Raw genomic sequence first — 10,957 nt, forward strand, 5'->3', positions numbered from 1 at the left:
TTAGAGCGAGAGAGAGAGAGAAAGAGAGAGAGCGAGAGAGAGAGAAAGAGAGAGAGCGAGAGAGAGAGAAAGAGAGAGAGCGAGAGAGAGAGAAGGAGGACGAAAAGAGAGAAAGAGGATGAGGATGAGAGAGAGAGAAAGAGAGAGAGAGAGAGCGAGATAGAAAGAGAGAGAAAGAGGAAGATAGAGAGAGGCAGAGGTTATGGGGGTTTCTGTATTGAAATTTTTCATTAGAGAATTAATTGATCCTCTCATCTGATAAGGAAGAAATAGAAAGGGAGAGAGAGAGAGAGAGAGTGAGAGCGAGAGAGAGAGAGCGAGAGAGAGAGAAAGAGAGAGAGCGAGAGAGAGAGAGGGAGAGGGTTTACCACTGACCCTTGACAACAAGTGCTATTATCCCCAACCCCTGACTGTACACTCATCCCTCTGTATATCGGGTAATGTAATGACCTTACCACAATAATGAGGGGGCATTACGTGTGTTCTTACAGTCGTGTGGTGAACGGTTAACAACACATGGCTTGGTGATTGTGTTGAAAAATGATGTCCAGTTTTTGCTGAAAGCAATTTCACATTGGCCTTTTTCCCCTTGAAGACGCTTTAATACTTTAAAACAAATGACTTTATTAGGGTCTAATAATAGAGCTTTTATGACGTACAAGATGAAAGATATTTATGTAGAATGCAAGTGCCACATGTTACGTGCAGTAGGTGTGCATATTTTAATACTTTACAACTACCATCATTTCCTTAGATTTTCCTTAATAGGTGAAAGACATTGGAAACTCAGGAAACTGTCCGAACATTACACACACCATGTTTGAAAGCATAACTCAGTGGTGTAGTTCTGTGAACAGTTAAACTTTACAACCACCATCATTTCCTTAGATTTTCCTTAATAGGTGAAAGACGTTGGAAACTCAGGAAACTGTCCGAACATTACACACACCATGTTTGAAAGCATAACTCAGTGGTGTAGTTCTGTGAACAGTTAAACTTTAGTAGGTACCCTAACTTACCATTTTTCTATGTAGTTACTGAGTGTAGGATGATATTTTGTTCGTCAGAAAACACAGAGAAGGTAGGTAACTATGACATAAAAGTTGAGTAAGAGGAAAAGACATAAGCCCAATAAGGTATACGACCTTTTGCGGTATGTAGGTAGGTAGGTAGGGAGGCATCTCAAAGTTTTATAAAAATACTTTGTGCAATATCTAAAAAGTATTTCATAGTTTTCCTATGCCTATAGACGCTGCATGGGGCCCTCAACATAAATCATATTATATTACGCCCGTAGGTACCCTAACTTACCATTCTCCTATGTAGTTACTGAGTGTAGGATGATATTTTGTTCGTCAGAAAACACAGAGAAGGTATAGGTAAGTTGAGTAAGAGGAAAAGACATAAGCCCAATAAGGTATACGACCTTTTGCGGTATGTAGGCAGGTAGGGAGGCATCTCAAAGTTTTATAAAAATACTTTATGTGCAATATCTAAAAAGTATTTCATAGTTTTCCTATGCCTATAGACGCTGCATGGGGCCCTCAACATAAATCATATTATATTACGCCAATCTCTCTTCCTCCCTTTCTCTCTGTCTCTCTCCTCTTCTCTCTTTCTACTTTCACAGCTGGAGTTCGTCTTAAATTGAATATTTTCTCGAAGAGAGTGGGAGAAAATTGAGAGACGGAAAAAGAGGAGAACCAAATGAGGGTGAAAAGGAAAATGAGGAGGAGAAGGAGGAGGTGAAGAAGGAGGGGAAGGAGAGGGAGTTGAAGAGAAGCCAAGGAGGGAGAGAAGAAGTTTTGAAGAGAGTTTGTGGAGTGTAAGCTTCTGAAGAGAAGGAGCAATAAAGAGAAGAGATAGTGAGAGGAAGAACTTGGTGGGATGTGTAGGCTGTGAAGAAGAAGAAGAAGAGAGAGAGAGGGAGCTAGAGAGGTTTTTTTCAAGTATAGCTGCTTCTTTGTTGGCCATTAGAAATCTCCCACCAACACCTTGTGCTCTTCACAGCTGGAGTTCGTCTTAAATTGAATATTTTCTCGAAGAGAGTGGGAGAAAATTGAGAGACGGAGAAAGAAGAAAACCAAATGAGGGTGAAAAGGAAAATAAGGAGAAGGAGGAGAGGAAGAAGGAGAAGAGGAGGACGAAGAAAAGGGAAATAGAGTAGGAGGAGGAGGTGAAGAAGGAGGGGAAGGAGAGGGATTTGAAGAAAAGCTAAGGAAGGAGAGAAGAAGTTTTGAAGAGAGTTTGTGGAGTGTAAGCTTCTGAAGAGAAGGAGGAATAAAGAGAAATAGTGAGAGGAAGAACTTGGTAGGAATATGTGTAGGCTGTGAAGAAGAAGAGAGAGGGAGCTAGAGTTTTTTCTTTTTTATTTAAGTGTAGCTATACTTACAAAGAAGTAGAAAAATCTCCCATTAGTTGTTGTTGTTGTTGTTCACTAATGCAAAGAAATTAGCCATTAGCCCAAATCTCCCATCTCTACTCAAGTCATCAGTAAAACCAACAACTAACTATTAAGTCAATGAATCCGTCAAATAAGAAGCCTTCAGGCTAGCAACATTTTGTACCTGAACAGGCATCAATCTGGTCTTAATTCGTTCAAAACCTTCAAAATCCAACCCTGGAAGGTTCGAATAAGCATTAATCTGATCTTGATTCCTTCTATCCAACCCTGGAAAGAAAGTACAATCTCAATGATAAGACTTTAATATAAAAGCCCATTCTAATATGAAAACCTCTCCAGTTACGCGACAAACACTTAACATACACACGTATCTCACATAAAACTGAAGCTGCTGACTCCTCTGTTTACAATATCATCATGTTTACCATACAGGGTGGATTTTATTTATTGAATAGAAACAGTATTTTCCACAGGATTGTATTATAATAATAACTTCATAACTCTCATATTTATTATTATTAGCATTATAGCTTGCATAATAATCTACAATAGATCAGTTGCGCTTACTTGGGTAGTGTTTCAAAGTCATAGGGCAGGAAAAATGAGGATCAACGGAATTTTTCTTTTTCTTCTACGACTTCTAGATCCCGAGATAAATCGATTTAAAACCCGATTTTGAAAATTTGGACCGATTGCAATACTTTCATTATTAGTATAGCTCCGCTATACTGTAGTAATAGAAAGAAAAAATTGTAGAGGGGTTACCTCCTTAAGTGGAGGATGGGGTAGCCTCGGGCTTGACGGCTTTGGCTTTCGAATCCAACGAATACAAATCCAGGAGATTGTGATTCCCAGCAACCTGTGATATAAGAAAGGAAGACCAAGGTACTAGAACATCACAAGTCTTGTTCCATTTATAACTAGACAATTTCTCATTTTCTCAACCAATAATTTTCTCTTCTTTATCAAAATCCCCCCGGGGATTCGAACCGATTTCTCCAACAACTGGTACTAATAGTAATAATGACGCGATCCACAGCGGTGGTGGTGGTGGTGGTGGTGATGATTCAACTCGAATTATGAGTTGAATTTCTTCTCAGAAAAATAAATAGGTACATAGAATGTTTGTGTTTATAATAAATCATAAGTTCAATACATACCTCGTATCATAGGGAATACTACATAAATCTAAAATATTAGCAGAAAGTATTCGAATATTGTAAATTTGTTTCATTTGAGAGCCCAGATGTATTGTAAAGCTCTCTTCTAAGGAAGAAACACGAGAATCATCTGTTTCGGGTAAAACAGAAGTAATCGGAGGAAATGTCTTGATAACTGCTGGACTACTAGGTGAACTACTGTAAACATAGAAAATCAAAATAATATAGATAAAAATACCATCCTTAAAATAATAAAATTTGAGTTTTTATTTAGGGTGAATCAAAACTAAGTACCTACATAATAGATCAGTTGCGCTTACTTGGGTCATGTTTCAAAGTCATAGAGCAGAAAAAATGAGGACCAACGGAATTTTTCTTTTTCTTCTACGACTTTTAGATCCCGAGATAAATCGATTAAAAAAATGCCGGTAAATCGTGAACTTTGACGTCACGGCATACGCTCCCGTAGGCGATGACGTCACATCAAATGTCTCGAGCAAAGCTCCCTTGCAGGCAACGCATTAATGTGTTTGTGCGCATACGTTTCTGCGCAGTTCTTTCTGCTCCTCGGCTAGCGCGCTTGCATACTGGCGCTACCTAGCGGACGAAAATAGCAACTGCGTTAAGTCTGACGTCACACATCTTCATTAGAACGGAAAATAAAAATTGAATTTTCGATCGTTTACAGTTATTTTTTCGGAGTTTTGACCTCATATTTGGATTTTTCCCAACTTTTTACATAGGAATCGACCATTTATTCATAATTTTTACCCATTTGCAACTCCTCCATTATGAATATGAATGCCGAGTTTTTTCCTTCTTCTTTTTTCTTTCTCTTATTATTGTTTCTGTATACAATATGTATGTTGGGTTATAGGTTGTGTAAAAAGTATCGGTGTGTTCAATGAGTTTGATATGTTGACAATAGGGGTATACTTATTTATTATTATATTTTGCTTCCGTCACGACATTCTTATTGAAATACCTAACCTAGACCTATAAGCTCGTAATACTGGAGGAATATAGGTAGGTACTAGTTCAGAAGCCACGACAAAGAATGATTCCTACAATAAGGAGTTTTCACAAATGAGCAGTGACCAGTGTTATTATAGGGTTAGGTTAAACACAAAAAAAAAGCTTTCACAAATGAGCAGTGACCAGTGTTATTATGTCCATACGTTTTCATATCTACGTTCATTACGTGACCACGGAACGTGCATATAGCATTCCCCGCCCCGTTTTAAAATACCTACTTATCTAACTTAAGATTATTGAAAGACTCATCGAACAAACCCACACTTTTTTTACTTTCCTGTGACTTGTCACTAAACAACTACCTCCGAGTTTACATATCTCTAACCGTTTAGTCAATACACCTGTAAATAGCCAAAAAGCGGTCGAAATCGCCGGAAAGCGGTCAAAATACCGCCAACCGCAGCACCTATCTTAACCAGTGCAACTCTATCTCCAAGCACAGAGCTGGAAAAAAAACTTCGACCTTAATGGGAATCAAACCCGGGAGTCCCAGGACATCCAGCGTACAAGTCTAGTGTGATATCCTCTCGGTCAAGGCTTCGACCTTAATGGGAATCAAACCCGGGAGTCCCAGGACATCCAGCGTACAAGTCTAGTGTGATATCCTCTCGGTCAAGGACGCTACTTCGATTATCAATTTTTAGTGCCAAAACACGTTGGATGAGTGTGTGCACAACCTCCTCCCTCGATTCCCGTACAAAAGACACTAGCAAGAACTAAACTTAGATTGCTTTGTTCAGCTTACAAGGAAGATTGTAGTGTTATTGTTCTCTGGTGTTCTTCCAATAGCTTCATAACCCAATCTCGGTATTCTCTTCTTTGTGTTTCCTTCAAGGTATCAATCTTACTAATCCATTTCACCTAAACACAAAAAAATGCAAAATTCAATTCAGTTTGCAAAAAAAAGTATGCAACCCCGAAGGGGGCTATTTGTGTCTTGGAAAAAAAAAATGTTTGGGTCACTATATTGTACAGACACAGAGGTTCCCAGTTTATACATGGGATTTTACTATGGACAGAGAGCAGACGTCTCTGTTTCTTAAATTGTTCAATCGGACTTTTGGGGGCCATATAGAGACTTTTTTTCACTGAATTACGAGTCACTTACCAGTGTAAAACTCTGTTGCTCAATGTACATCTGATCAAGGTTATTTATTTCTTCACTTGATAAACTCCCCTGGTGAGTTTCTAATTTTTTGTTTAGACTTTCTTCTTGTCTGCAAATAAATTATACATATGTATACGAAAATTAAACATCAATGCTTACTGGAACCTGGCCTGGCCCACTGCCGTGCGCTCAGATAATCACGAGTAAAAAGAAGAAACACACACACACACACACACACACACACACACACACATTGGGTGGTATTATTAAAAAATAGAGTAATCAGACAATCAAACGAAATGAAAAAATAATGAAACCATAAAATTTGGAGCAAAAAACACTCCTATTTGATGGGTCACACTTGTACTTTTGAGGCATTTTTGTGATTCGCGGTTTCCGGATTCCGCAAAAACCGCGAACCCCAAAAATTCGAGGGAGTAGTCAATTGTACTTTGAATTTAACGTAAAAAACGAATATGTAATAAAAAATAGGGGTTCTCATTTGAAAATCCAAAGTTGGTACCCAATTCGCTGACTTTGCAAAAATTTTCGCGCATCGCGATATTGCCAAAATATCCGCATCAAAAATCAAAAAGTTACGGGTTTTTTTGTTTGTTTGTTTGTTTGTTTTTTTTTTTTCGAAATTTCAAACAGGCTCCGAGAAAAACAATTTAAGCATAAATTCTGGGACACCCTGTATGAAAAATTCTTGCTCTGTCCCGATACAATGAATTGGACATAAACACAAGGCCAGCAGTCTCACCAAAAACACCACATACCTAGCTTTGCTGGAGGTACAGTTGTTGTTCCATTTTATTTTTAAAACATTCATGGAAGATTACGAGAGAGAAAAAAATCCAAAATATATGCGAAATGTGAAATTCACACTTCGGGAAACACTGCGCTATCTACTCACTACTATTATCTATTACACTACTGAGGATGTTGGAATTCTAATCATTAATCTTACCAAGCTAGGATTCTCCGTTGATCTTGCATTTTTAGCAAACAGTTTGATAACATCCAGTTGCTTATCAATACTATCCACATGGAAATCTGTAGACTTGGAAGCCTCTTCAATGAATTCTGAAACCATTTTCCAGTTACGACGTAAGATGAAGCTGAGAGTCTCTTTATAACTTTGACGGATATCACAGTATTACTAAGAGCCTCCTTTAGATACTAATTCAGTCAACTTTATAAATTTTCTTTTCATTTGGTAATACCGCCACTCATTCAACAAAAGCTACACAGGAGTCCTCACGAGGCTAATACCTTTATTTATGAGCAAATTCCTGGCGCTTAAGAAGTTGGTAATCTCAAAGGGAGGAAGGGGAGACGATTTGCTCCCATGACGTAGTGGTCACTGCATTCGCCTTGCACGCAGGATGAGTTACATAACGGATGCTTTTCGTCGAGAAATTTGCGCTATAGTCCAGGAAATGCTAGAGACAGAATGTCGAATTTTGTACCAGATTGAGCGTTTTCAAAATGAGGGCGATTTTTCGGCTAGCTTTGTCTTTCACACCTGATCACCATTACAAACAAATTCCCCAAAAAAGTAAATCTTATTTTGTTATCTTTCAATTAAATTAAATATCACTCTTTTATCTTGAAAATTGAACGTGTAGTATCATTTTAAAATTCGTCAGGTAACGCTGGGTCACACAAAGAAACGGAATTTATTTATTTCTATGTTGAAAAAATCATTTTTATGTTTGACTTACTTTTAGATACTCCCATTGGATCTACTCTATAATCAGATAACAATACCGTTCCACATAAATCATTTGTATACAGAGCTAAAGCAGTTTGAATTCTCTGAGCTTGCTGCTCATTATTACTGGAAAAAAAAAATATTAAATTATGATTATTTTCAACTTTAACAAATCATTATGACTATCAATATTATCATTATCATTCAAGACTGTTGGATGAGAAATAGTCTAGCTGGAAATCGAGCAAGAGTTGTGATGTTCTAGTACCTTGGTGATGTTCTAGTCTTTCATACACAGATCACAGGTTATTGGGAATCACAATCTCCTGGATTTGTAATCCGACCCATACCACCCAACAATTGGAGAATTCTCAGGCAGCCTGGGAAAGCGGCTGTCCTTTAGGGGTTGGATGGAAGAGAATGCCCTAGGCATTAATCCCGCCCCTGAGTTAGAATTTTTCAATATTTTTTTTTTTCTTTCTTTATGTTTTTCTTTATCCGCGCCGCGCTAAAAACATTAATTTATCAAACACTAGCCGAAACCCGTCGCTTCGCTCCGGATTTCTGCTAGTAAATCTTTAAGGCATGGCCGTTCATGTCAATCATCCATTTAGTGGTCTTGCTCGACGTAGCTTAACAAAAACGAACCGGAAAATAGCCTATAACCTTCACGGGAGTGCAAGCAATAAGTTGACAAAGTACGAACTTGGGGTAGATTTCTTAAAATTTTATTCAAAGCTTTTTTGTTCCAAAGAATACTCTCATTCACCTAGTTCGAATAGCTTTCAAATTTATTGGTCTCCCAAAAAAATTCCGACGCTTTTTTTCGCAGGTGCACCCCCAAAGCGGCGCGGTGCCTCTGAAAGCACGAGCGCAATCTACAGAACAAAAACTCTTACATGTACATTTGGGTTCTTTGTGTGAGGTCTAGTCTACAGTTCACAGAACTAGTAATAAATTGGGTATTAGCTAATGATTATTTGCTCGAGAATCCATCCCCCAATTGTAAAACTTACTGCTTGGTTAATTTTTCAATCTGATCATCCCTCTGTTGAATCATATTAACAACATCATGTGCATAAGATTGTTCTACTTGTAACATTGTATCCAAAGCAATACCAGAATGTACAAGCTTGTGATAAGCAGTAGAAAATAATTCACTATCAGAGGAACCACTTTTATCTCCATAACTCACTGTTTCCTGTAAAAGAAGGGGCGAAATGCGGACTCGAAATTGAGATTTCAAATTTCGGCCCGGCTTATCAAAAATAGTTTCAAAATTTGAAATCACACTTTTATGTCCAAATTTTGAGCTGAATCATTAAAGTGACCTATTCCAACCACCAATACCCTTCAGAGTGCTTTAGTAATTTTTGGTGCTTCCCTTATCACAGAAACAATATTAAAATCTTGAAAAATTCTTTACCATAATCAAGGGCAGCACCACAGCATGCAATACTTCAACTTTCTAGTTTGAACAGTAAAAAAGTTACAAGGGTGGCCTGGGACTTTACAGACGAACACAGTGTACGTGAGTTCTGTATACCTATATTGCTACACATGTTTCATAGTTCCTTCAACATAACTTAATAATAACCGCAAGTAAAACCAACATTTTGGATTAAAAAAGTCAATTACCGGAGCGAAAAAACCTCAACTCATCATACATGATGAGAGTGTAAGTCCCTGTAACTGTGATTCATTGGAAGTGGTAGAGAATGTTAAATAACTAGAATTAGAGCTAGCACAGAGCCGGAAAAACTTTAACCCCCCCGGGAATCGAACCCGGTGTAAGAAGTCAAGATGAAGGGGCCGTCAGTGATCTGTGGTGGTGGTGGTGTTGTTAAATGTATTAGCCAGGGAGTTCTAGGAAGATCAGTTGAGTCTTCAACTATCTTTCAATCTAGTAAGTTTGCTCCACAAATTTAATCCTTAATACCCGACACCTCTGGCATGCAAGCTTAGTGTGATACCCACTCTGCCACGGAGGTTGCTAGTGTAAATTATTCTCATCACTGTAAGTATGTACTTACTTCTTTAAATTGTTTTTCCCAATACCTAATGATATCTTCATCATTATTGATACACAATGTCAGATTTAAAGCTTCATTTGATAACTTATCATTGAGATTTTCCTTTTTAAATTGTATAAAATCTTCTAAAGCATTGAGTAAATCTGAAACAAGTTAATACATAAACATATGTATAAACAATATTGAGAATAAAATAACTAGAACACTAATAGATAGCAAAATTTTCTTCCAAGCCTAACATAAAAAAACACTTGACAATATTTATTTATTACAACTTTCCTTTCTATCTTCAAATTGTAATATCTATTAACGCTTCGTTTTTGTCTGGCCATTCGCGTGTTCTTCTGTATTTTTTCTCTACAACTTTCCTTTCTATCTTCAAATTGTAATATCTATTAACGCTTCGTTTTTGTCTGGCCATTCGCGTGTTCTTCTGTATTTTTTCTCTGCACTTTTAGTCTCCCGCGGCTGTTTTACTAGCAAACCACTTCTGGTTTTTAACCACAGCAACAAGTGTCCGTGATAAAGTATTTAAGTCTAGTTGGTTTTTTCCCCTTACCATCTTCTTCATATGGCTGTAAATTTTCTTCTTCAATAATATGATGTGATAGTTCTGAAATCGATTCAGAGATTGGTAGTTCAATAGAGGCTGTGACAGCTCCATTTTTATATTTGAACTCGGCAACAACTGTCATCTTATTAACTGAAAAAGAGAAACAATATATTTTTTTACAAACTACATAGTTAAATGCATCAGCTTTTAACATGACGAAAATTATATTTTTGGTAAACTTTTATGCCGGCCACTCAAGCACTCACGCCCCCGGACTTTTTAAAAGCTAGATTCTTAGAATTTTAACCCACCCTTTTGGGGTGTTCGCCCCTACACCCAGGGCCGTATTTAAACAAAAATAAAATTTAAAATCATTTCAATTCTGATGGCCTCTGGGGGTGAAAACTACTAGTTCAATTTCTTTTATATCTGCCAGAATTTATCATATCATAAATACTGAAAAGACATTGGTGAAATGAAAAAAAGGGGAGGGGAACAAAAATGAAAATGAATTCTTTTGATAGGTGGTTTGGAGAATAAAAATCCAGTTAAAAAAAAAATGTAGGAAAACAAAAACATATCCATACGCTTGCGTTTTTTCATCTATCCTCGTACTTTGAATAGTTATGGTGAAAAAGCAAAAGAAACTGGCTCATTATACATTTTTCGAAGTTTGTGTTAAGATATATTGAGAATTTCTTCGTGTCTATTTTTTATTAAAATAAAACTATAATTATTTCCTATAAATATTAGCCAAACCCAGAAAAAAAAAAAAAACAAAAAAAATCATTTGAAAAGACGTGAATATCATAATAAATCCTTTAATTAAAATTTGCAACTCTTGTAAGGAAGACTATTTTATGTGAAACGTATTTCTATTTAGGTCTACTTACTTTTTGTGGTCTTTCGGAGAGCTTTACTTCCTTGGTCCTATAAATAAAGGAATG

At 37.0% G+C, this 10,957-nt stretch overlaps 2 protein-coding genes across 4 annotated transcripts in view; one reads left to right on the forward strand and one right to left on the reverse strand.

Moving 5' to 3' along the window:
• LOC103507270 overlaps positions 1 to 861 on the forward strand; it is a 32,197-nt gene extending 31,336 nt beyond the window's left edge. The window contains exon 5 of the mRNA XM_017443244.2: positions 769 to 861. Coding sequence (XP_017298733.1) covers positions 769 to 861 — 93 coding nt within the window. The remainder of the gene's footprint in view (positions 1 to 768) is intronic.
• Positions 862 to 3,445: 2,584 nt separating this feature from the next.
• Positions 3,446 to 10,957, reverse strand: LOC103507271 (protein C12orf4-like). Of its 3 annotated transcripts, none has more exons than XM_026822178.1 (7): positions 10,904 to 10,957; positions 10,017 to 10,160; positions 9,458 to 9,600; positions 8,441 to 8,625; positions 5,708 to 5,816; positions 5,345 to 5,460; positions 3,446 to 3,759 (listed from the first exon to the last, which is right to left on the reverse strand). In XM_026822178.1, the coding sequence occupies exons 2-7, from the start codon at positions 10,150 to 10,152 to the stop codon at positions 3,546 to 3,548; spliced, it is 903 nt and encodes a 300-aa protein (XP_026677979.1). In that variant the 5' UTR covers positions 10,153 to 10,160; positions 10,904 to 10,957; the 3' UTR covers positions 3,446 to 3,545. The 3 variants fall into 3 exon arrangements, with proteins under 3 accessions (XP_026677979.1, XP_026677978.1, XP_026677980.1); XM_026822177.1 differs by having other exon boundaries at positions 3,453 to 3,762; XM_026822179.1 differs by having other exon boundaries at positions 3,632 to 3,762; positions 5,322 to 5,460.

The sequence above is a fragment of the Diaphorina citri genome, unplaced genomic scaffold, assembly GCF_000475195.1.
Source record: "Diaphorina citri unplaced genomic scaffold, Diaci psyllid genome assembly version 1.1 scaffold302, whole genome shotgun sequence".
Classification (NCBI taxonomy): Eukaryota; Metazoa; Arthropoda; class Insecta; order Hemiptera; family Psyllidae; genus Diaphorina; species Diaphorina citri.

What these genes read in the sequence shown, in the direction of transcription:
- LOC103507271 (XM_026822177.1), bottom strand. Translation starts at nt 10,152, where the DNA reads ATGACAGTTGTTGCCGAGTTCAAATATAAAAATGGAGCTGTCACAGCC. An exon ending in ACAGCCATATGAAGAAGATG is followed by an intron (nt 9,601 to 10,016) that starts GTAAGGGGAAAA and finishes AACTTGTTTCAG; the next exon opens with ATTTACTCAATGCTTTAGAA. An exon ending in ATTGAAAAATTAACCAAGCA is followed by an intron (nt 5,817 to 8,440) that starts GTAAGTTTTACA and finishes ATTTATTTGCAG; the next exon opens with ACAAGAAGAAAGTCTAAACA.